This window comes from Electrona antarctica (genome assembly GCF_951216825.1).
Source record: "Electrona antarctica genome assembly, chromosome: 21".
NCBI lineage: Eukaryota > Metazoa > Chordata > Actinopteri > Myctophiformes > Myctophidae > Electrona > Electrona antarctica.
The window spans coordinates 12993536-13020409 of record NC_136802.1 but is presented as its reverse complement, the minus strand read 5'-3'; the positions used below and the strand labels follow the sequence as shown (position 1 = coordinate 13020409).

The 26874-nt window shown below is 41.8% G+C and overlaps 1 protein-coding gene across 5 annotated transcripts in view; it reads right to left on the bottom strand.

Annotated features, from left to right (window-relative positions):
* Positions 1–324: 324 nt before the first annotated feature.
* LOC306913665 (adhesion G protein-coupled receptor L3) overlaps positions 325–26874 on the bottom strand; it is a 347671-nt gene continuing 321121 nt past the window's right edge. For 3 of the 5 annotated variants that reach the window (XM_079490459.1, XM_079490462.1, XM_079490460.1), the window contains 6 exons: positions 24830–24921; positions 16229–16255; positions 13737–13905; positions 12463–12588; positions 11228–11324; positions 325–3187 (listed from right to left, as the gene is read on the bottom strand). In XM_079490459.1, coding sequence (XP_079346585.1) covers positions 2223–3187; positions 11228–11324; positions 12463–12588; positions 13737–13905; positions 16229–16255; positions 24830–24921 — 1476 coding nt within the window. In that variant the 3' untranslated portion in view covers positions 325–2222. The remainder of the gene's footprint in view (positions 3188–11227; positions 11325–12462; positions 12589–13736; positions 13906–16228; positions 16256–24829; positions 24922–26874) is intronic. The other 2 variants (XM_079490461.1, XM_079490463.1) reach the window with 1 other exon arrangement.

Sequence of the window (26874 nt, the reverse complement as noted above, 5' to 3'; positions counted from 1 at the left end):
CTATAGAGTGCATTGGAATTTGGAATGAGTGTATTGCCATCGAGAAAAGAGATGCCACGATCAAACAGGCTCTTCAGAGAACGGATCATACCTGCCCGTCACCACGCCCGGCGCCACGACATAAATGTCAGCAGGATCTGCTGACATTCGGCTCGACACTCGGCTCCTTTGCCGAGTGTTATGTTCTTGTTCAGAATGTGTGTTATTTCTGTAGAGATGAAGAGTACATAGGTTAACACAACGGGTGATATTTAAACATTTATTACTGTACATTTATGAAATCGCTGCATTTTCTGTAAAAGCAGAACCATGTTTACACAGCACAGGACTTTTTTTTTCTTTCTTTTTTTTTGGGGCTGAAGTTCCAATAGGCATTTGTCCCACAGCAGACAAGAGGGCTAATGAGGAACATTAAGACATAATTACCAGGATGAATTATTACCCCATCCGGTGATCAAGGAATGATTTAAAGACCTTTAGCCTTAAGTGTACCAACACCCAAACAAAACACCAGAACCTTTGCCATAACTAGAAGATAAATCTTAATCAGTAATTTATTTGTTGGCAAACAAGTTTCACTGTTACAACAAATATTAGTTATGAGGTCATTCAACTTGGAAAACAATACAAAAAGGAATAAATAAAAAGCCATAATAGCCAATAATGAAAACTGATCTGTGCCTGCTAAATTTCTTTATGTCCATTTTTTTTGCTTTATTGTTGTATTTTAACAAATAAATAAATAGCTTTTTCCCTCGAGGGAAGTCAAAGAAAAACACTTTTCCCAGCTTTTCTCACTCCAAAAGCTCTTTCTTTAATAAGTAAAACAGCTCTCTATCTCTGTTCTTTTATTTTTGTACAAGTGTCTAGTGCTCATCAATATTCCATTTGTTCTCTCTCTCTCTCTCTCTCTCTCTCTCTCTCTCTCTCTCTCTTTCTCTCTCTCTCTCTCTGTGAGAAGCACAAGCGTCTCCTGAATGCCAAAAGAAAATGCAAGATGCAGAGTGCATCGTACGGCCGGACAACTCATTGGTTACCATAATGGTCCTCGCAACAATCACTGGATCAGAGTTCTATCTATACAGTGAAAAACAAATCAAACCACAAATCAAATGAAGTCTGAAACTCAATGTTGGATATGCACCAAAGAATATTTAAATAAAAAAAACGTTTTGTTATGATTTCTTTTTTTTGTGTGTGTTATTTTTGTCGCTGTTGTTTCTCAGAAAAGTGACAAAACAGAACAAAACAAAACAACAAAAAACTGACTGGTATGAGAAAACCAGTAAGGCAGACAAAACAGAACAAAACTGTTCCTAACACTACATTTACAGAGACAAAGGGTTTGGGTAAAAAAAAAAGAAAAAAAGCATACTATTATGTGCAATGCTAGTATCTGTACAATTACATAGAAATATCTGATAATTCTCTGTTATTAGTTTTTTTTCTCCCTCTTTTTAACAACTGTTATTACAGCAAAATAAAACAAACAAAAAGACAAAAAAATAAAAACTAACCAAAAAATAAAAACTCCAAAGCATACAGCCAAGAATTCCTTCATGGTTGTTTGATCAAAATCAGTTCATTGCAGGGACAGTTCAGCAAACAAAAATCTGCTGCAACTCACCAAAGAGGAAGAAAATCTTTCAAAAAAGCGAATATGGATACAGAAGTATAATAAAATAGTCTTTTTTAAATGTCCCGTTTGTTCTGGTGTACTCTACACATCAAGTAGTAAGCGGGATTGTGTGTGTGTGTGTGTGTGTGTGTGTGTGTGTGTGTGTGTGTGCGCGTGCGTGTTTTGGGAGCATAGTTCCTTTGGACTGTCAGACAAAATCTCAGGGACCTAAAAAAAAGAAATCCCAAATGGAGTAGTTGTCTATTCTCACACTGAGACGAAACACATCGATCCACACATGGTGTCCGAGCCTCTTACAAAAGAGAATCACAACATCGACAGATTCCTGCATGTCTAACCAATTTTAGTCAAATATTAATCCACCGACGTAGCAAGTAGGCATTCTGTTTGTGGTCAGCAATAGCAATCGAACAGAGTCACTTTACTCTGCTTCAGTCACCGGGACACAGAATAAAAAAGAAAAAGAAAAAAAGAACGCTACCACTGGCAACAACGGATCAGGACAACGGGACAAGAAAGGGGGGAAATCAGGAGAACCACGGTGACAGGAGAACGGGCACTAAAAGAGGGTGTGTTTGGGCCTCTATAGGCTGGTGACCAGATGCGAGGGCTCCTGGGGGGCAGCCTCTTCAGGAGAGATACCCTCTTTGTTGGGTGGAACTATGAATCCATCGCTGCTGCCCCGCCCCAGGTGGTAGTAGGAATTCAGCTGGTGGAGGTGGTTCCGTGAGCCCAGGTTGGGCATGCTCTTGTAGTAGACGTCGTCTGTGCCGGCCTCCGGGCTTTTGACGCCGCTGGCGTCCTTGGAGGGGCGGTCGGCAGAGGCGGCGGACAGGCTGGGCAGGCCACCCAGCATGGGCATGCTGGTGTACAGGGAGTCCCTCTGGTGGTGGCTGTGGCTGGGAGACGAGCCCTCGTCCTGGGTGTGCTCGTTAGTCAGCAGAGGAAAGAAGCTCTCGCTGTTCTCCTGGGGGATTCTCCGGCGGGATGAGGAGGTCGCCGCGGCCGAGGAGAACGGATGGTGGGGCAGTGGCAGCGGCAGCGGGGGCACCGTCGACTGGTGGAGGTGATTGTGGAGGCTGTCCCCCGTCGGCAGGGGCGGGGGAGGCCGCTGGGGCAACAGGGGGGCGTGCGACTCCTCGCGGATCAGCTCGAGGCCCAGGCCTTCGTCGTGGTGCGGCCCGAAGGTGGAGTGGTCGTCCAGACCCAGGGAGACGTTCATGCCCAGCCCCAGCCCGAGGCCCATTCCGTAGCTGTTGTCCTTGCCGCCGTTGCTCACGTTGTTGACCAGCTTGTTCATTAGGTTGCGGTTCTGCTCGGCCGAGCGGTCGTGCGTGTTGTTGAGGTACGAGGGGATGTAGTTGGAGGTGAGTTCTTTCAGGATCTTCTTCTCGAGGGTGGTCTCCTTGTGGTTATAGCCTCGGTCAATTATCTGGACGCAGTCACTCATGTACTCGGCACTGGCGATGCTGTAGCTGTTGCCGTGGCTACCATTCAGTGGTAGAGTATCCATGACACTTGTATCCCGGGCATTGTTCAGGATTCCCTCTGGAATGACAGACACAGGGTTGGTTTTGGGGGGGGGAGTAAGGGATGATGATAATGATGCATGCCCAGCAACAAATGGGATTTGTAGTTATATAAAACACAAACTCTATACTGTATGGCCCCATTTGGTTTATGAACATTATCTGTAATAGAATGCAAGTGCATATGTTGTGTATATTAACATACACTTACCTTTTTTACATAGAAAAATATAAATCAAATAAATGTATTTTGTGGTGTGGTTCATAGTGTTAAATGACCAAATGTGTTCACAACCAAGGGTAATAATGATGACAACAAAGTGAACAAACACATAGTATGTGCACAACAACGTAAAGTTCAAACACAACAACAAAACACAGGACAAAACCAAAGCCATGCATGTAACACTCAAAGTGACAAACTAGACCACCACCTTACTTTTGGACCACAGCCATTTTGTGCCATATGAGCATTCTAACTACCATACTGTATATACTGTCCAAAATGAATGTCTTTCCACATCCAACGTTCAATTTATTAAAATATGGCACTACAACAAATTCTGAATTCTCAGCTGCATTATGAGGGAAAGGGGGATTTCTGTTCTCTCTCATGCAGAGCAAATATGGATTTCAAATTCCATCAGTTGAATAACCTCGATGGTTATCTTTTGGGGGTATACATCAATGCAAATTTTGAAAAGAAAATACTTCAAACGCTCACCAACTAGCTTGTTAGGAATGTGTGTGACCAGCATCAACATTAGAGTTTTCTCACTTCAAGACGCATCAAGCTTAAATTCTACAACCTAACCTATGTTCTGTAGAGCTGAGCAGGAATAAACTGAGGAGAATAATGTGCGATTTGCTTTGATGTGCCTTAGAAAAAGATGAGGTCACAAAGAATGCTTGGATCGTCAGGACAGGATAGGCTTGGATATCAATCTGTGGTATCAAAAGGATCAATGGATTTTGCTGTCCTGAAATAAAAGAAAATCTGTAAATTGTAGTTGAAAACTTTACTGCAGTGGTATCCGAATTGGAATTTAAATTGAATTTCACAGGTCTCTGAAATGTTGAGGGCCTTTGCTACAAAAATAGTATTACTTCCAGAGGGAATGTCTGAAATGTGCTGTATGAATGGAAGTTTGCATTATATTACCCCTTTGTCATCACAGGGTGAAAAGAAAGTAAAAACCAAAGGCAATTACATTTGGTAAGCAATGTTTAGTTTGACTCCCATACTTGTCTCTCTGTACGGATCTTTTAGGGACCGCATGAGGGAAAGGAAAGGAAAAAGAAAACACAATAAGCATAACAGTGACAGATAGAAGAGACACTTATGCTCATGACACACATAGAAAATGCTAATGTAATGTAATTTGTGTCCCCATGCACAGTATGCGTACAGACCCCAACAACAGCAAATCCATTAACAAATCTATTCACAGTGGATTCAAAATAATACTCTGTGATACATAATTTTAGCAGTTAAACCAGCAGATCCTCAAGTGTCAAAATATACTGTATCCATCCGCTTTTTGATATCATAACAAATGTTTCTTCAAAGACTCAGTGAAGGTGAGTGATATTTAACTTCAAGATATTAAATGAGGAATATCAATAGTTCACTGAAATAAATGTTGTACATATTGTTACTATCAAGACTTTAGTGCAAACTGATATTGACAGCTGAGATGTGAATTAAAAATGTTATGCATTAACAGCCAAACTGATAGATAAACCCAGATTGTTTGATCAAACCAGGCTCTTTTGGATAAGATACACTTAAAAGTAAGACTTTTTCTTGGTAAAGCCTTTAAAAGCCTGTAAAGCCGCTCACAAATTAACTGCAAAATAATGATTAGGTAATATAGGTATTGTTCTACATTTAAGGAAGGTACATTTCCCAACAATTCTGATGAAGTCTCAAGGAAGTTATTTAACTTAGCCAAAGAAACATTAATTTATAGCTGAATTATTTAAATGCTTCTTCTCTAAACTTGTAATATATTCATCAGTCATTTGTGTTCTGCTGCTGAGTTTTAAAGTGGCACTCGTTCTGGCTTTTGAATTAAAAAAATCTCATACAATAATGTGGCACAACTGAAAAGAAACAGACTAAAACAACAGATAGACAGAAGACATGGCACACAAGCTTCATCGACAACATTAGAGCAAAGTTGAAACAGATGACTGGTGGTGTATCTGGCTCCAAATTTCATTTAATTTAATTTCCGATTTGATGTATTTTTATATATATATTTGTATATGTTTATTGTTACAATTTTGAACATACAAAGATAACAAAACTCGCATATAAATCCCAATTTTATTCCACGATGAGAAAGGAGCAGTGAATTAAGCAATATTACACGAGAGGGGGTGGTTTACAGTCATTATTGCACGCCTGCGATGCTGCAGGAACTCGCCGGCGAAGGCGAGTTCCGAAAGCAACGCAGAAGTGCATTAATGACGTTAAACTACCCCCTCGAGTGTAATATTGCAATTATACAACAGTTACCCTTAAAAACTAAGAGAATCGCTGAAGAAGAATAATTTTTCAATGACAGACATAGTCACTACAAATGTCCCAAGAAACTAGCTAGCCTAGCCACGAGTCTGCTGCGCTCTGAGAGAAGCACGGCTGAATTGTTTGTTTTGATTAGGCGTTATGTGTAATTGAAGCGTGGCTAGAAAGATGTTCAACCAATCAGATTGCTTCCTCAAAACGACCTGTTGTATAATAAGTGGCATTCATGACTTTGTGACTGAACAGCACAGCTTCACTGGAAGCCAAGATACACCCCCATCTAAAAGCCATACAGTACTGTGCTGAATGTCAGTGCTTCTCAACCTGTGGGCCAGAGCCCACTAGTGGGCCGTGAGGATATTGCAAGTCGGCCCCCAAATAATTGTAATTTTTATTGATTTATAACGTTAATATATATATTTTTTAAAAAAAAGTAATGTTCCATTGAATGCACCCGTCGGACCACTATAAGCTGGCCAGATGGGTGGCCAAAAGGCCAGATGGGTGGGCCATGAATGCTTTCAAGATTTCCAAGTGGGCCCTGATCCAGAAAAGGTTGAGAACCACAGCAGTAGGACTTTTGTGATAAAGCGACAAATCTTCTATTGCAAACAGATTGAGAACTAGGGCAGTGTTTTTCCATCATATCCCCATATAAAAAGAAAAGAAAGTGCATCAAATGTTTTTATTGTTTTTTTAGTTTTTTTTAATGGGGTATTTCACTTTAAAACACTTCTGGGGTCATTTTAATGTCTACTCTGGTGTGCGTCCCAAAGATTCTAAGTTGCTTGATTCAATATTTGGATATTTAATATTTATTTTATCAGACACGCCGCTTCCTATAAAAAGTTAGAAACCCATTGTAACCTCATACACAATTATAACCATTACAACCAGACTTATTGAAAACACACGTCCCTGGTTCTATAGTGACTGACATTGTCCTGCTAATGCATGAGGGGGCTGTGTTTATGCACGCGCACACGCACACACGCACACACGCACACGCACACACACACACACACACACACACACACACACACACAATTAAACAAACACCGCCCCCTCACGCATTAGGACAATATCAGTCACCACCAAGGTGTGTCTAACACAGTCGCTCTGGATTAAGAGCGTCTGCTAAATGCCTAAATTGTAAATTGTAAATTGTAACAAAATGGTAAATGGTAAATGGTGCATTTATATAGCGCCTTTATCCAAGGCGCTTTACATAGTGCATTACATTCACACACACATTCATACACCGATTGCAGTGGAAGCCATGCAAGGCACCAACCAGCACATCGGGAGCAATTTGGGGTTCAGTGTCTTGCTCAAGGACACTTCGACATGTAGACAGGAGGAGCCGGGATTCGAACCGCCGACCCATGGATCATTGGACGACCTGCTCTACCTCCTGAGCCACAGTCACCCAGGTTACTGGGTGTAGGAAGGGGGTGTCTCACAAAATTAATATTTTATAATACATCTAGCGTTTGGGAAGCTACAGTACGTGGGCCCTCACACCTACCACCGATCCAACCGATATGTCTGAGTCACAGGGTGCGTTCGGAGATGCGCACTGGGAGCACATTCACGTATCAGTTTGTGTTTAGTGTCTGTCCGAGTACCCGGATGTCCGTGTCCCTTTTATGCCCATATGGAGATCTCTGTATCTGTCAGTCCATGTCTCTTTTATGTCCATATATGGAGATCCCTGATGTCATCAGTATATGGCCATATCGGTCGGTTTGTTGGTTCTGGACAACCGCATGTCCGAACTACTCAACGTTGGGCACCGCACTCCCTTGAGCCCTCCCGGATGCGTCGAGTTTGAAGTCGGTCGTTCCCATATTATGGACATGACCATATATGGGCATGTCCATGTCGCTTTGGACAACCAGATCTCCACATAATATGCCTATCAGGTGTGTTTATGGTTATGTCTGAGTCGCAGTGAGGTAGCCACGGTCCTGCCTATGAGCATATCTGGTTTGTTTTTGTCTAAGTCAATTGCAATATATAGGATAAGATGAGTATAAAGTGAAATACCCCTTTAAAAAGGCTCTCAAAGTCGTACAAAATGAAATAGATAAACATTGCCCTACCCTTCAATGACAAAGAGAATGAAAAGAGGCTTTGCACACCTTGCGTGTTGTACATGCCCAGAGGGTTGTTATAGACGGACGATTCCCCAAGCAATGTGTTATAGGGATGGTTAGTGCCATGAGGACGCAGGAGTGCATTAGGTATAAGATGGTTAGCCATAGCCCCTGGAGCAGCCAGCCAGAGAGACAGGAAGGAGGAGGCAGCAGAGACAGAGAGGTGGAGTTAGAGGCGGCAGTGACAGAAACCGAACACACATCAGAGATGCAGCTGCTGAGCAAATGACAGCCATTAACATTCAAATGATCACATGATCATTAGGTTGTTGTTGTTTTTTTGCTTGAGGAAGTGGCAAAGCTGGACTGACGTGTCGTAATGGGACAGACGGGATAACAGTTGGTTGATTCATTACATTTTCAATGACATTGTCAGCATTGTATCAAGAACGTTACTGTGCTTCACTCATTCAGACAGCGCACGCACACACGCACACACACGTTAGCGGACAGGCAACGACATTGTGGACGAGCACTGACATACAGTACAGTACAGTAGCCAAAGCGAGACATTTAACACTCCTGTACTAGACTTAAGCAGGACATAATGCAATAATCACTCGAGACAATAATGTTGGCCACAGTGTCAAAAACGGGTCAATTACTGGTATATATGCCCTCGATTCCTGTGCTTAATACAATTGTTAAGATGACGAATGCCAAACTAGCAACAGTTGTTGAAGATTTTCGACACACTTGAGACTTCTTTTTGTTTATATTCCTTGTAATGTAATATTGCTGAAATGTCCTCCTCGGGTGAAGATGGTCACCGAATGGCTTTCCACTCGACTGGGACTTTTTACACAAAGGAAACAACAAGACACTATATTTATTCCTGTCAGCAGCAGCTCAAATGACTCATCGGCTTCCAGATTGCATTATCACTAACACAAGAACCTTTCGATTTGAAGTGCTGTGATTAAGTTATATTTAATGCTTTACTTCTTGCTTGTAAACAGCGAGTGAGTGTGTGGAGTCGCATATTTTCTTTGTCTTTTTCATTGCGTGCCATGCCAGGAAAAAAAACATATCTGCCTTGTTGCATTAACTTCCTATAGCCTACTGAGCTATCTGGATGGATATCATTCCAAAACAGCTCCTATAGGTACAGGGATATGAAACCAATTAGTTTCACTATAGCCATGTGTGCAGTTGGAGCGAGCGAGAGAGAGAGAGAGAGAGAGAGAGATGGAAAGAGAGAGCGATTTGGAAAGATAGATGGCCTGCAACAAGCAGCAGGAGGGAGAGACTGTCTCTTCAACACCTTGACGAAGACAGCCTTCAGGGTTGATGAAATGAATGATGCAGTTGGATTGTCACGGACTGTACAACTAAACCACATTGAGGCTAAGATAATTTCCAGTGTTTTAATTGCACAAATATCTCTGCAATAGAATATAATTGTTATTGTATTTTTTTAAGGCACATTTTGTGTGTGAATTAGACAGGAGAGTGTTTCGAGATGGGAACAGAGGGTTGAATGAAATGTAACACAACAAGTCGCCGTCCCGATTTGAACCGGGGATGTTGCGATCATGCGATGTTGCGATCAGTTGACGCATCTGGCATCTGCACACACGCACGCACGCACGCATTATCTGCAGGCTACTTCTGTGTAATGATCTGGCTACTGGTAGCCTACATTCAATCGTCATTGGTGATACTGGTGTTAAATAAAGGGGTTTATTGCAACACCGCTTTTCTTCTAACCAACAACCCTTGTTATTGCTTCTTTTATTTTGTTGCTTGCCCTAATTACAGAGCATTCCAAAAATACCACCAATGTCTTCTGAAGTGATAAATCGTTCTCCCAGTGGCAGATCTCTCATTTATTGCCATTTATAATTATTGCTTATACAGCTGTACTTGTAAACAACAGTGTGAACATTACAGCACTGTCAAGATTCTTGACTCAAGAAGATTGCACGACTCCCTCTCAAGAGAATCAACTGCAACTTTGTTCTTCACCTGAGGAGAGGCACAGGGTTGAAAAGGCAAGTCAGGAAGAAAGAGATGCTCCACTACACACATAACCCCATAATAACAGTGAGGTGTGGTTCAGTTTGCATCTGTTCGTTGCGACGCATGTGAGATGAGGGGGCACCATGCGGCTTCTGCCCGAGATGACAGAAAATGTATCGCGAGCCCGTTTGAGCATTTCTACTATCAGATCCAGGCTGACAACAGGCTGAGTGTAAAAATTGCATTAATAAGGTTTTTTTTCTCTCTCTCCTCTTTTCTTTCTAAGTCCTTGGTGAAAGATCTACGCTTCTCCTCAACTCCTCGACCCATTTCCGCAACAACACAGCCTCCTTGCCATGGATAAAAGCTCCCGTCTGTTGAAGGTGCCTAATTATAGAGATTCTGACATTTCCTCGTGCTGTCAAACTTCTCACCCATCATCATAACCCATCATCATAACGCAATGCATTAGTGCTTTTGCAGAGCAAATGTTGAGAGTACTGGATCCCTCTGTCGCCAGACGCCATGGATGGGGCTAGAGTGAAGGATGGAAGAGAGGGTGGTATCTGCTGTTCATGCAGATGTGATGAGTTGGGGAGCCCGGCATTTATTTTCCATGGCAACTCAAAGTGAATCAGAAGTCCTTTCACGGGGCCAGCTCAGCTGCTGTCAGATTATGGTGAATTAAAGCTTGCAAAGTTCACAAAGATGGAAGAAAAATGGATTCACAACGTTGAATTGTTTGAGATGAACAATAAATTGAATCTGGGAAATTTCTCATACCTAACCTCTAGAAAATGATGAAAAAATGTCTTTAGTTCAGATCCGTGGTGGTGCATTGAATTTCCTTTCAAAAATCTCAAGACATTGAATTTAGTCATGATAGTAGATAGTCTTTATCACTGCTGTCCCCTTTTATATTCAGGAATTGAAACACAGCTCTAGTCTCTGTGGTGCTAGGCAAGAACATTACCCCTAGCCCTGTGCCACCCGGACATTAAAGTCAAATCCATGAGAAATCTTTGCAAAATGTATACAAAATGATCACCCAGTGAGATATTTTAGCTGAACAGTTCCAATGCACACACATTTTAAAGATCCAATACGAAAATGGGCCAGTGCTGTTGAAATGAAATGAGCGATCAATAATAACTTCAAGCTAACATGGCCCATTATGTTCAGTAAGTAGTGGGCGGAGCCGCGGAGCAGTTGCAGCTTCTATATTAAAAGTACTAAAATAAATCAATAAAAGCAAACATCGTCAAGCATGTGGGCGACAGACAAGTGAAGTCAATGGAGGCACAGCCTTGATTGACTTCAACCACAGTTTCCCGCATAATGAGTGTGACATTGTGGTACTATTGGGTTATTACTAAAGCATTGTGTTTCCAACGTGACCCAATACCTCTGTTCAGCGACGCTGAGCTGTTGATGTCACCAGTCATGAAAGAGGACTCCGACTGCTTCCTGACGGTATCGTTCCACATACGACGGATTCGGCTCTGTAGAGACAAAGGAAATGCCAGTGCATGTGGATGTATGTATGAACGTCATTCCCCCGTGAAACATATACCTGTACTGTATGGAAAGCCATCGCTGACACAATTGTGTCTCAGAATTCAGTTTTCTTTATATATTTTGACTTTATATAAAACATAGGAAAAAAGAGCAGAATCAAAACTAGGGTTTAATCTGTGATATCTCACACTGACAATGCACAGTTGACTGTGCAGTTTGGTAAATGGTAAATGGTGCTTTTACAGAGTTTAGTTTAGTTTATTTAGGATCCCCATTAGCTGTTACACCTGGTAACAGCTATTCTTACTGGGGTCCTCACTGAATAATATAATATACAAGTGAAATAAGATATCACAAAAGAAAAAGAAGAAATACATTACAGCATAACAAATACGGTTAGTGCATTCAATCTAGATTACATGAACTGGTATATTGACAAACAAATTACAATTTCCATATATATAAGAAAATCCTTCAGTCTTTTCTTAAAGAGCTTAGAGCTTTTATCCAAAGCGCTTTACATAGATTGTGCATTACATTTCACCCATTCACACACACATTTATACACCGATGGCGGAGGAAACCATGCAAGGCACCAACCTGCACATTGGGAGCAATTAGGGGTTCAGTCTTGCTCAAGGACACTTCAACACTAACTCTGGGGGACCCCCTCCGGGATCGAAGTCCACGGTTCCCATCCGGCCGCTCTACCGGCCACTCTAACCCCTGAGCCACAGCTGCTTCCCCAGTTTGTGTACCAAATTGTCATCGTGCAGTAGCACTATGGGTCGTAAACATAAGAGCCCATGGTTCCCGGAAAGCTCTCCTTTGCAATTTGTTTGAGATTACAGATTAGAACAAAGGAAAAATCCAGTCCCAGAACAAATACGTGTGTAAAAGTTGGCAGTATTATTGTTAGTATTATTTATGATTTTTATTATTTTTCAAATGTGTTACTTTCAATGTTGCTGCTGTCTCCTTGGGGAGACAATGTTGTACTGAGAACTGAATGATGCTATATGATGCTTCATGTATAAAATGTATTGTCTACCCCGGCAATGACAAAAACAAAAACAATAAGTTAAAAAAAAAAAAAAAAAAAAAGAAAAAAGTTGTCAGTACCTGTGACCCTGTGGAGTAGCGGCCAGGGGGTCTTGCTGCAGCACTCTTCCCAGAGCCTATGGAGCTCTCCACACTCTTGCCACTGCAGCAGTGTGTGCGCAGGCATTTCCCATACTCCTTGCGCACCTGCGAATGAATGCACACGCATACACACAAACGCACGCACTTAAAAACAAAATGAAATAAAAGCATACTACTAATCTCATAATATATTATAAATATAAAACTCAGGGAAATTGACCATTGAGGTTATTGACCGAATATGAACAGGTAGATTGTTCCAGTCAAAAGGAGCTTTAAACGTAAAGGATTGTTTGTAAACTGATTTGGATACTGTTGGAACATCAAAGAAAAATTGTGCACAATGTCTCTGTTGAAGTGTAGAAGTGAAATGTTCCATATACTGTTTGAGATACTGGGGATAAAAAATGAACACATTTAAAGATGAACTGTAACCACTGCTGCTGTCAACTTATATTAATTTACTATATAATATGGACAGCCGAGGACAAATCTGCATAAACGGTTGTATATTGAATGAAGTGGAATAAGTAGGTTAGTTTTAGATGCAGTCTGATAGACTATATCAGCATAATCCATAATACAGTAGGAAGCATGAGTTGAAGAACCAGTTTCTTTCTGACTATAAATGTAAAAATAATTCTGTTATGGTAGAGAGCACCAGTGCTAAAGTTTATTTTCCTAACAATGTTATCAACCTGACATTTGAATGAGAGTTCTGAATCAAGCCATAGGCCAAGATATTTGATGTGATCAACTATATGCAGTTGCGTACCGTCCAGGTCTGTGATTGATTTTTGGTTTTAGATGCAAGATTCTGATTAGTCCCAAAAAGCAGTGAAGATATATGGTGTAGACTAGAGGAAAAAGGAGGGTGCCAATGATAGACCCCTGCGGGACCCCGGTTAATGATATACAATATGTAGGATTTAAATGTATATTCAGTGATTTCACATAATACAAAGACAAAACCTCCCTATTATAGAGTGTGCTGACCATAAGGAGTTCCTCCCTGTCCCCAGTTAACCCCTGGGGTCAAAAACCCTTATAGGTTTCGTTTTTGGCTAGGTGGCCCAGCCTTCATCCAATCAGGATAGAGAGGGGCCTTCTGCCAATCATGGCCTGTCGCGTCCCCCCCCCCACTGTAGTGCGTGCATGTGTACGTCTTGTTACCGGGGCAGACCATAGAGTTTTCCAAATCACCCAAATCACTGAATGCTCCTTAAAGTTAAGTTAAGTAATTGAATCCTTACCTTCTTTTGCAGGACACAGTGGAATATGAAGATGAACATGCCTTGCAGGGAGTTGAAGATGGTGAAGAGGTAGGCCATCACCACTGTGCTCTCATTGACATACATTAGGCCAAAGGCCCAGGTCAGACCCAGCAAGCACAGCAATGCAACGGCCCCAATCACCCACGACCTGAAATACAGTAAAACAACCGCTGTACAAACTGCCTGGATTTGCTTTTGTTTGTATTATTCCCTTCCTGCACAAGGAACAAACTATACAAGAGATCATGGACTACGTGTAGCTTTTCAAGACAGAAAGAGCTGCAGTTTTGTGTTCTCATTACAATGCAAAATGATGCTTTGATATATCATTAGGATAACCCCCAATTCCTTCCCAGGATGTTTTTGTACATACATGACTTAAACATCATGCTATATGTGGCCCTCGGGCAGAATGTATCATATTTCTTCACAAAGCGGCTTGGCATCATCCATGAAATATTATACTGTAGTGTAAGTGCATTTTTACATATTTCCTATTCCTATTCCCTTCGCACAACCCAAAATAATATAACAGCCATTTGTTTCAAGTAGAAACCAATATTATACGGTATGAGATACGTGGGAGACTCAAAGGCCAGAACAAAACTGCAAAACCCCCAGATAAGCTGAAAGACAAATAATTTGCTTGAACTCTAAACGGAAATGCATTATTTCCAACACTCGTAAGCCCAGTAAGGGATTCAACAGAAACATTTGGATAAGCAGACATTAACGCTTAACATCTTTACTGAAGAATGGGAACACATGGGAGGATATGGTGAAAATATGGTGGGAAATAGTGGTGGGAATATGTGGGAAAACAGCCAATCTACAAGTTCACAACGTGTTGCCACAAGACACATTGTGAGCTTGTAGATCGGTTATTTGTGCCGATTGTTCGTCCCAGAATAATGATGCTAGGGTTCAATTGGTTCATAATTATTTCCCTCTGCCTATGGTTTATATCATATCCTATTATTCTCAAATTATATGGTTAGATGTTTGAAAAGGAACATTGTAGTGAACTTGGAATATTATTTGCTCAGTATGACTGCATATAAAATCTAACATGACTAGTGCCCCCTGATTCTTTAATATTAAGCTGTAAGAGTCATTGCGCAGGCAGTTGGCAAATGTGTAGTTATTATTTCTCCCAGCATGTAACCTTTCGACTGATTTAAAGATAGAAATGTCCTGGAAGACAGGGAATAAAAAAAGAAAAACATGCAATATTACATGACATTTCTAAAGACATGGCAGGATTTGGCAGAACATATCAAAGCATTTATCGTCAGTAGACCCGACTGCTGTAATGGTATCTTTAGTTTATAGGTCTCCCTGCAAAAATCCTTTCAGACAGCTGCAGTTTCTTGTCGCTCCAGTCCTTACTAATACCGAGATCATATCGCACTAGTTCTCAGATTGTTACAGCTGGCTTCCTGCCCGAAAGTTTCAGAATTGAATTTTGCTGATGAATTTTAAAGCCTTGCAAGGCTTTAAAAGTCTCCTAGTTCCATTTGAGCTCCGCCGGTCCCAGCCCGAGTGCAGACTGAGATCTTCATTGGACTCTAAGGACTGTCACTGTCTTGGTTGTTCCTAAAACTCGCCTCATTGCCCCCTGCGGCCAGGAACCAAAGCTTTGGAACGCCCTTCCTGCAGACCTACGGTTAGAGAAGGTAGTGTCTACTTTTAAATCACTTCTGAGAACATAATTTCATGGCAAGTTCTTCTAATAGCGTTTATTTATTTTAGCTAAATTGCATCTCTTTTGTCTGTGCCTTTTGTTTATTCCCAAGTACTTAAATTCTTTATTTTAACTTTTATTATTTTAATCTCTTTGATATTGTGTTATGTTGCTGTAATACAAATGCTGTTGTAGTACATATACTGTATCTGGAACAAACTCCCAGAAAACTGCAGGTTTACAAATCCAAGCTGTAGATTTTTCAAATGCTTTTGATGAACTTCTTTCAATGCATTTGTAACAGTTGTTCTTGTACTTTATCGGTCATATTCTATTTTAGCATAGGCATAGTTTCTATTTAACTCTTTAAGACATATTTTAATTATATTTAAATGTGCCTTTGTGAAAATGTTTTGCACCTTTGTCTCAATGCTTTTAATGTTTTGTGTAAAGCACATTTTTGAAATGTGTCGCCGTGCCTAGAGAATACTGTGAAGACACAGCAGCTGTCACTTAAAGCTAACGAGTGAGTCACATCCATTGTCTACTGCAGTATGTACGATTGTACGGTATATCTAAGCTAAGATATGATATGGTATTGCTGTGCTGTACAAGCACGCTAATGCAGCCTTCAACATGACGGATTGCTCTACAATACGTCATGTTAATGACACAGAGGGACTTGCAAGATGGATTTGGGGTCCTTGATTGGCTCTTATGGAGGTCTCAATGAAACATGGCATTATGAAGAACAAAAAAAAGAAAAGCCTGTCCGTTCTAGTCTTACTTGATTGCAGGTTCGTAGTCCTGGTAGCTGAGAAATAAAAAAATTATAAATAAATACTAAATAAAAACAAACAAACAAACCCCCCCAAAAAGTAAAAATCAAGTAAAAAAAAATGACATGAAATGTACTGGTCTATTACATATAGCTAAACTACAACAAATACAAGGGATTAGGGAAAGTAAAATCAATCCACAAATCAGGAGTTAGAGGGGTTATTTTAGTTTAGGAGAAAGAAGCTGTGTTCTCTAGATCAATGACAACATCTGCATCCAAGCATAAAAGCCACACCCCTCTGTTCCCTCTCTCCCTCCATCCCTCCCTCCCTCCCGCACACGCGTGTGTGCGTTGCGTGGCGTGACACAACACACACACACACACACACACACACACACACACACACACACACACACACACACACACACACACACACACACACACACACACACACACACACACACACACACACACACACACACACACACACACACACACACACACACACACACACACACACACACACAGCTTCTGGGAGGAGATTCTGTTGCTGTAAGCGTGTCGCAGGTGTAGCATAATTATCCGAGTTCACGGAAGTATCTTGCTCCCCTCATAAATACTGGCAGACCTTAGCATTTTAGCCGTTATAAATGGGCCAGGTGTGCGACAAAATAAATGATTTATGAAATTACCGGGGCAACCATTAAACATAATTTTCCCAGGGCTGTCTTAATGACCTGGCAGCAGAGGTACTTCATCACACCGACTGCCCCCCGAATGGACGTGCAAACACAAGCAGCGAGCGGGGAAAAAACGAGAGAAGAACAAACTGTTGACCTCCAACTCGCAGCGGTTTTCGCTACGAGGGACGGCGGATGGGAGAGACGCCCAGTGGTGGACAAAGTACTCAAACCCCACCCAGTACTTGAGTCAAAGTATAGATACTCCTGGTCAAATATTGCTCCACTACAACCAACATAGGTACATGCTTTTAAAAATACCTAAGTACTGTATATAAAACTACAGATTACAAAGCACAGAAAATATCAACTATAGTGACTCTAGCAGATATATACAAGCTCATAACGGAAACGCGATGTGAGCTTATACAGATCGGCTATTTTCACTACATTTGAAATAAGGCTTAAGGGGTTAATTTATTTAGCAATGTAGTGGAGTCAAAAAGTATGTGTCAAGAGTGAAGAGAGTGTCCCAAAATACAAAAACTCAAAAAACATGTACTCAAGACAAGTGCAGTACTCTAAGTAAAATGTACTCCGTTTCCGTCCAGCCTGAGGTCAAAGCAAAATGCATCTTGAGAGGACAGGATATGAAGTGGGCCGGCCCGGCGCTCACTTGGCCCCGCATATCCTCCTCTTGAGATATCGCAGATATCACCACAGGACGAGTTTGGGGAGAAGCCGTGACTCCTGCCGTGCGCTTGGCATCCACCCAACTGCATAACGACTCTCTTACAAGATGCACTCCTTGTACTGCAACGGTCCAGAGGCTCTGCAGAGCGCCTGGATGCTATTAACACCCATCAATATTTATATCTTTAGATCCTTAGAGGTGATCTTTCTCCCTACTGGCTCCACCTGCTCCGGAGCTTTTTAGATCCGGTTTTATTCATCAGCGGTTAAAGTCCACTTATCAATGCTTCATTTAAAATGTATTTGTGGGATTAAAACTAAAGGTTTTGTTGAAAGAAAGTTTGTTTAAGGGTCTCCCCACATTTCCAGCTATTTAGTAAAACAGAAATAAATACCCAAAAGTACCCATTTATCATCTTAAATCTTATAGTGTTCCTGTTTAAAATGGGAGGCATACTTTGGTTAAACATAGCATTGGTTAGACATAGCATTGATCCGACTGGATTAAGGTTGGTGAGGGGTGTGTTAAAACGACTGGATTAAGGTTGGTGAGGGGTGCGTTAAAACGACTGGATTAAGGTTGGTGAGGGGTGCGTTAAAACGACTGGATTAAGGTTGGTGAGGGGTGCGTTAAAACGACTGGATTAAGGTTGGTGATGGGTGCGTTAAAACGACTGGATTAAGGTTGGTGAGGGGTGCGTTAAAACGACCGGATTAAGGTTGGTGAGGGGTGCGTTAAGGGTTGGGAGAGGGTTAAGGTTAGGTTTAAGTGTGCTGCCCCGTGGGAGGTTATAGGGTTAGGGTGAGGGTTTCAGATATCGGAGCAATGGTACAGTATGTCTAACCAAAAGCATGCACCCGTTTAAAATGTGCCTGCTCATTTCATTTCTTTGTGTCGTCACTTCCAAATCCACTTGTTCATTCTATAACCTGTATGAGTTCTCTCTCCTGAATAGATACAAAATAAAAATGACTCTATAGCAGGGGTGCCCAAAAGGTAGATTGTGATCTACCAGTAGATCACACAGGCTGTGCAGGTAGAACACATGACATGGCCCCTAAAAATATACAATTAAAAATAAATAATAAACTATTTTTGGCATCTGCCACACATTAAGGTGACTGCACTTGATTGATCGACATCAAAAAGGGTAGCGCAAACCCACAATGCAACAGGCCTACCGTGTTTTCAAAAGTGTTCACACAAACATCAATATTACAAAAAAGGAAAAGAAGTGAATTTGTATTTTCAGCAATGGGATAATATATGTATATATTTTTGGTGGGTAGATCTGGTTGAGCTGGTCATTTTGAAAGTAGCTCTCAAGTCTAGAAAGTGTGGGCACCCCTGCTCTATAGTAAATCTTTGTCGGAATATAGAGCTATTCAAAACGTATTAACACTTGTCTTATTAATGCGACGCATTGTGAGCTTGTGCATTAGATCGACTGTACTGGTATTTTCAAATACAGACACACAGACACTAGATGGTACTCTAGATGGCTACACTCCTGCAGAGCCACGCTGTTAAAAATAAAACAAATCTTAAGAAAATGTTGAATGCCACTGTGGTGATGTCACTTGAGCTGCCATTCTCAATGGCATCCCTGCTGAGTCAAAGGCCCTTAGATGCATGCAGAAGATCAAAGGTTGTGAAGTGCCGTGTTGTGCTGATCATCAAGCAGAAATGTCAAAAAAGAAGGAAGGGATTCTACGTCGGTGTCAAATCGCTGCCAATTATCTTTGAAATAACCCAATTAGTGGTTGAGAGATGCATTTGAATGGCAAGAGTCATTCAAGTAGGAGATTGGTCAATTGAGCCTGCGTAAAGTCTTCATGAAGTCATTTTTGCTGCCTATTTTCGGAGAGGCAAAAATATGCATAATATGCAATCAGCACAGTTGTGTTAATCATTTAACCAAAGGGTGTGCGTTAAAAGGTCATGTTAACCTAAAAGTGTTCAACGAAGGCATTGATTTCACAAAGGTTTCGATGATTTCTACATCATTTCTACATTTCTATCCATGAAGCCATAGTAAAGTACGGTTAGCGCACATTTCTCAGCTGGTTTTAGAACAGGGTCCATTTCTCTCCATTGGGGTACCAATCAAAATGCTCATCTATTTCTCATCAAAAGAGCCATCGTGTCCACAGATCTTGCCCTCTACCGCTGAAGTCTTCGTGTTCAATGTGCACCAATTCCTACAACACTGAGCTGTGTATCAAACACTAGACTGTAAGATAGCTGACTGTGTCTGAGATTGAGGGGAAAAGGGGAGAACAACAGCAACACTTCAAACACAACATCTACCCTATATTCTACATCTCCCGCTGAGGATAATCTTACCAGTGCCATTCCACAATAATACAGCCATCATAATAACGGTAGCTAGAGGGAAAATGAAAAATGGAAAGATAACAAACAATACATATAAACATAGCATGAAATAAAAAAAGGCAAGTTCAAATAAAATGAAGACAATATACAAAAAAGAAAAGTAGAAAGTGAAATAATGAGAGCAGAGAGAGAGAGAGAGAGAGAGAGAGAGAGAGCGAGAGAGAGAGAGAGAGAGAGAGATATCATGTATCATTCATATTAAAACAAAGTGGCATGATGCAATTTGAACAGAAAGCGTGACATCATGACATCAAACACTAATGGGGAACACATAGATGAAGAGAAGAGAACACCTCATTAAGCTCAGTGGAATCATCTCACGTATACACTGGGTGACTTTACACTGGTGTTGAACCGCGCCACCATCAGCCACCATCAGCCACCAATACCATCAGCCACCAATACCGTCAGCCACCAATACCATCAGCCACCAATACCATCAGCCACCATGAGCCACCATGAGCCACCATGAGCCACCATCAGCCACCATCAGCCACCATCAGCCACCATGAGCCACCATCAGCCACCATCAGCCACCAATACCATCAGCCACCAATACCATCAGCCACCAATACCATCAGCCACCATAAGCCACCATAAGCCACCATGAGCCACCATGAGCCACCATCAGCCACCATCAGCCACCATGAGCCACCATGAGCCACCATCAGCCACCAATACCATCAGCCACCAATACCATCAGCCACCAATACCATCAGCCACCATAAGCCTCCACCAGCCACCATCAGCCACCATCAGCCACCATCAGCCACCATCAGCCACCAATACCATCAGCCACCAATACCATCAGCCACCATAAGCCTCCACCAGCCACCATCAGCCACCATCAGCCACCATGAGCCACCATCAGCCACCATCAGCCACCATGAGCCACCATCAGCCACCATCAGCCACCATCAGCCACCATCAGCCACAAATACCATCAGCCACCAATACCATCAGCCACCATAAGCCTCCATCAGCCACCATCAGCCACCAAAAGCCACCATCAGCCACCATAAGCCACCATCAGCCACCATGAGCCACCATCAGCCACCATCAACTCAATTTCCTCTGATAAATATCTCCCATTTACAACAACATGTAGTTTTGAGACCAGTGTATTTAATGTTGGGATAATTTAGAATTAATGGTCAGATCATTACAGCTACAGACATAAAGAGGCATGGATATAGGATGCGCCGTGTTCCCAGCACACCAGCTTCGCTGGGTACCCAATGATGCTTATCGCTATGGGTACCATAACCAACGCGTCTTCATAACAAGCCAACACGTCACAGAGGCACAAGGAGGGAGTACTTCCTCTGCTGTGTGTGACACAGAACAGCACAGCGTTCGAAGGACAGGAAATAGCAATTCTATACTATTCTATAGCTACGATTTCAGAAAGGGTTTGATTTGTAAACAAAACTAAATTAATAGTAAAAGCAAAAAGGACAGAGGGTGTAGATTTAAATTTTGATATAGCCTACTGTACCAATTAGAACAAATCTACAAGCTTACGTGTTGTGAGCTTGTAGATCTGCTATTATACTATTTTATGCTTTTTTTTAAATACTTTTTTTTGTTACAAATCAGCCCAAAGTAGGCATGCCAGGGTTAATTTAATTAAATTGTTAAAATAATGATCAAACATAGTAAATGGCAAACATCAGAAAAGGAAATGTGTCTATGTACAGTAAATCATCTGACCAGAAGCAGGGATTGCCAAATCCCAACCCTGACTGCAGCACTGACCACAAAGAAAGAAAGAAAGAAATAAAGAAAGAAAGAAAGAGAAACTTGCAATGTGCGTGCGTGCGTGCGTGCGTGCGTGCGTGCGTGCGTGCGTGCGTGCGTGCGTGTGAATGATGGACCCTGGCCGAGAATTCAGATGCCAGATGAATGAGCGCCGACAAGAATCACGCAGTGTGGCATTTTCCACAGAGTCTCCAGAACACACAGAGGACTCAGGGTGGAGAGGTCAGGTCTTTAGCATGGAGTGGACTGTGGGAGGCCACTGTGATCAATCATACAAGCTCCACCAGTCAATATTCTCTGAAGAGCAACTAAAAGCAATGCATCTGCAACAACACACTACACTACTAAATGTCATTTCACTTTATTTCAGTGATCTGAAACGTTTCAGTTTTAGTCTAGTTTTAGTCAACTAAATATCATAAAACATTTGAACCAGACGAGAGATACAAATTAAGATACATACTGCAGGTACTCTTGGTGGCAAGCAAATAATCAATTACTTGAAGATGGCTAAACCTAATCCCGCCCACAATGGACGTTTGGTATGCGATAGTGCTTGAAAAATTCAGAATCGAAAAATGAACGTACCTCCTAAGAACTCAAACAGACAAATTCTGTTATTTTCAGAGTGCAACACCCAAGTGCAATCAAGCATAAAATGAAAAGAAATAGAAATAAGTGGCTTTGTCCTTGTCTGATTGAACTCAGTCCAAGTAGGCAGGCTGAACCCGGCCCTTTCCAAATCAGTCTTTTTTCCATTGCTATACTGGAGGCTGACAGCAGTTTGGGAGTGCCACTGCAGTGCTAACTGATCTGAGGACGCGGGTCTGCTAGACTAGCCATGTCGAGTGCAGTTATCTGGGTCTCCCCCACCATAGATTACCATTCAGGAAGAGATGTCACTGCTAGTTCACACAGCACACATCCTCTGGAAAGCTAGCTTCAGTGCACCAGCCAGAGTGCCAAATTAACTGATTTCTTGTGTGTGTGTGTGTGTGTGTGTGTGTGTGTGTGTGTGTGTGTGTGTGCGTGTGTGTATGTGTGTGTCGTGAGCTTGGAGATCTGCCGTGTTCAGTGTGCAATGCCGGCACACAACCAAGTGTAATTCAGGCTTTAAGGCCTGAGTGAAGTGCAAATAAAAACAGGGCAGAACGGGTCGCACATGATGGCCAAAAACGCGGTGTCATGGCCTGGGCCATGGCTCAGTGGTCCAGGCACCGTGGCTGGTAATCCAGTCTGGCAGTGCGCCGCGGGTTCGACTCCCGATCCCGACGACCTTTACTGCATGTCTTCCCCCCCATTTCCTGTCAGCCTACTGTCTGTCCCTACATAAAATATATAAAATAAAGGTGAAAGCCACAAAAAAACGCGTGTCAGACAGACAGACAGACAGACAAGCTCTGGCGGTCAAATGGTTTAATATGAACCACAGCGAAAGCTTTCATTTCAGCTGGAGGCCACGATACTCCGACCGAGGGAGTAGCTGAGTTTTACACAATGTAGTATTGAAGTGAGGTTGCTTCATCTGATTTTCATTGTCAAAAAATGTTAAACTTGTCACTTTGAATTTTATACTACTTGCTCGACTACAAAGTTAAACATCAGTTTTACAGACGAAACCAGAGGTCAATACGTGGACTGCTTGTCCCAGCCAACCGTCTTTTAAGTGGAATTGGAGGGCGCACAATAGCTAAACCGCAGCAGCAGCATGCACCTCCATAGAGTTTAATGCACAGAGGATGTGTGCCCAAACGCTACGTTATCGACAATGCTAATTACCTTCCCCCAGGTTTATATTTGTCCTTTATATATACGTACCAACACTGGCTCTCATAAACACTATAGCTAGTGGGCATCCTATCCGGTTTTATAAGCTCCTTCATAATTTAATATTAGTCTGAAAGGCATGACTGCATGTACGCATGCCAAGGACGTGCAGAGAGTGTTAGAGAGGCAGGGGCTGAAATCCCGTAAAGAGGGCACTTTTTAACAAAAATAGCGAAAATAGCAGATCTACAAGATCTCAACGTGTCGCAGTGTGACACGTTGAGAGCTTGTAGATCTGCTATCTTCGGGGCGCAACCCAGCACTCTTTAGCTAGTGGAGATGTGGTGTACGACATGGATTTCTAAACAAATGTATTAATTGCAAAATGGTGCGTTCCAAATTCAGGAGACTTCGGAAAAAGCTATTCTCATGAAGGCTGCCTTCCGGCATGGCATGGAAAGGAGAGGAGGGCATTTGTTTTACAGACGGGTAAAAGGGCAGGGGCTGAAGCCCCCTTTGATGTCTATGTGGGCACGTCCCCGACGCATGCACACATGCACACAATATGAATATTCATCGGCACTATGCTGACACGGAGATAACGCCGGGTTAATTATGCCAGATTGTCTCCTGGCCTTTCCCCATTGCAGACAAGCGTGCTCTTCAGATAATAATGATGGACGCCCTTGCAGAATACCTGTCCCGTCTTAACTCTTATAACCCAGGGCTGACACAACCCGTCCTCAACCTTCCAGGTATCACGCAGAGGTGTTTATGCCTGCAGGGCTCAGGTTCCAGGGAGCCCCGAGCAAGATGTTCACGGGCTCGTTGGCTTTTTTTCTTTTCTTTACTTTTACGAGTTCAAAAACACTTTGTTTGGCCTGGAAAGTGGAATAAAATAAAACTATCACACAAATCAGGGCCACTATTATAAAACAAATATCACACCCGTGTGAACTGAGTGGTGCAACTACACATTTATTGTTATAGTTATTGTACTATAACAACACGGGTACTACGGTGATGTTAGTGAAGTCACATACTAACCATAGCAACCATGCTCACCCGTACAGGCACAAACACACACGGGTACTAACAAAGCCAGTTGTTGGAGTGGTTTGCACCACTCAAAAAACTAAGAATAAGAAGGGAGAAATTGTCTGCACAAGGTGAGCTTCTACACCGTGATTAACCGAACCAGCCGACCCTCGTCACTGCTGCCTTGAAGCAGTCTTTCCAACTGTAACCTGAAGCTACAAGCCAAACTACTCTGTTTCTAATGGGGACCTGACTGATGAGTGCTCTTACTTGATGTTGTCCAGGCAGCCGGAATCCGGTTTTAAAATAGCCGTGTGATGGAACATCTTGTAGAGAGCGATGCCCAGGAAGATTATGTTGAGCTGAGACAGGGAAACAGACAAAGGGAAGTGGAGAGAGACAGAGGAATGGAGAGATAGAGAGACAGAAAGGGGAGAGAGGTTCAGACACTTTTGAACATCCCTTGTTTAATTATATTCGATTCTTTTAAAATCTTCTTCCTTCTCGTAGCACAGATAAACCCAACAAACGCAGCCATCGTGGTTGTATGCCTCCACCAACCAGGTACGGTTTGCATCCATGAGAGTCTGTCCAGATATTATGTAGGGAAAGAACATTTAACAAAAGGTGTTTTTTTATAAGCTCATAGCGCGCCACCGAGTGGCGCGCTATGAGCTTGTAGGTCTGCTATTTTTGAAAAATCGAAGAGCGAATGACATAGAAACATAGCTTTTTCAGAAAACTGTCAGGATGTAGAAGACATTTTTAGAATTTGATCTCAGGTCAAAATGGGTTAACATAGGTTATCACTCTATGGACATGTAGGATATGAAACAGTACTTTTCTTTGCGAAAGATGTATTTAATATACAGTATATTTTCAGTAATGTTTTCTGCGCCAAAAAACCCCAAACAACAACAATGTGGATTTGAAAAATATTGCGTTCTTGAGGTTGGGACAGACGGATGGATTTGCATACTGTACATAAAGTATGCAGATTCTATGCATCAGATTAAACTGAAGACACTGACGCAAGAAAGCAGCACAAGATAACTTTTCTATTGCACCATATTAACACATTTCTCATCATGTTCTCAGTCAACCACAGGAAATAACTGGCGCTACTGTACATGTCTACTCAACTTCAACAACACGTAGACCATTTTTCCATTAATTTTTTATCAGTTTCATTATTAGATTTTGCGTATATGTTTACATAATTTCTTCAAAGTCCTTATAAGACATTACCAAAGTTGAATAATTGAGTCAGCGTTGGCTAAACCTCACTGCACTATTAAGAGCCCTCTTCCAGATACAATTTAATTTTGAAAATGCAGCTACTTTCCCCAGGTGTGTAATCCTGCTCAATGGCTCGTTCAGCTTGTAAAACAGTGAGGCAGTGATCTTAGCGAAAATAAGATAATAAAATACAATAATAATAATCAGCACTGTGGCTTTCACACGGCTGCGTTAACCTACACTACAGTACACAATGTGTTTTGCAAGTCTTACAGCGTTTTGAGTGGGTATTTTTCGTCATCTTTTCAACATATTGATTCTGTGAGGGAAATCAGTTTAAGCAATTCACGCAGCTGCTGGGTTCTCAGATGGTCATGTTGTGTTTGAACTGCAATGATACTGAATTATGTATACAGATGCATTAGATGACTTGTACTGCATATACCAGAGGCAGGCAGAAAAACAGTATTTGAAAAAGGAAAGAAAGAAAGAAAGAAAGAAAGAAAGAAAGAAAGAGACCCTCTGCAAAAAAAAAGGTAAAGAATTCATGACTTATTAAACAATTTGTGTCTTCACATTGTGGTAATTTCAAGGGTTTAATTTAAACCTTGAAATGGTTTAAACCGACTACAAACTACTACGCAACATTTTTGGCTTATGGCAGCCATATATTTTGGCCAACATCTGTTCAATACATTGCATTATGTAAAACCAGTGCTCTCATGTTTCACTGGTGGGATCATAGGATATACAGTATATTCTATTTTCCTCCCGTATTTCTCCCTCCAAAAATCAGTTGCCTCACAAAATAAGAATTGTCCAATTTTACTGCAACATCACTTACCCTCCATCCAACTGAACAGCAGGAGACTTGGATCCCTAGTCCAACCATTATTTGTTGGTATACCCATATACTGTAGATATTCTTGTGGAAGACTTTTAGAGAAAAATAACTGACTGAGTCCCAAGGAATGGAGGGATGAGTGTATTGTGAGTGATTAGCCCAAACTGGAGCATGAAAGCGCATTATGCATGTTTGCATTCAGAAACAACATCTAAGCTGGGGTAGAAACTGT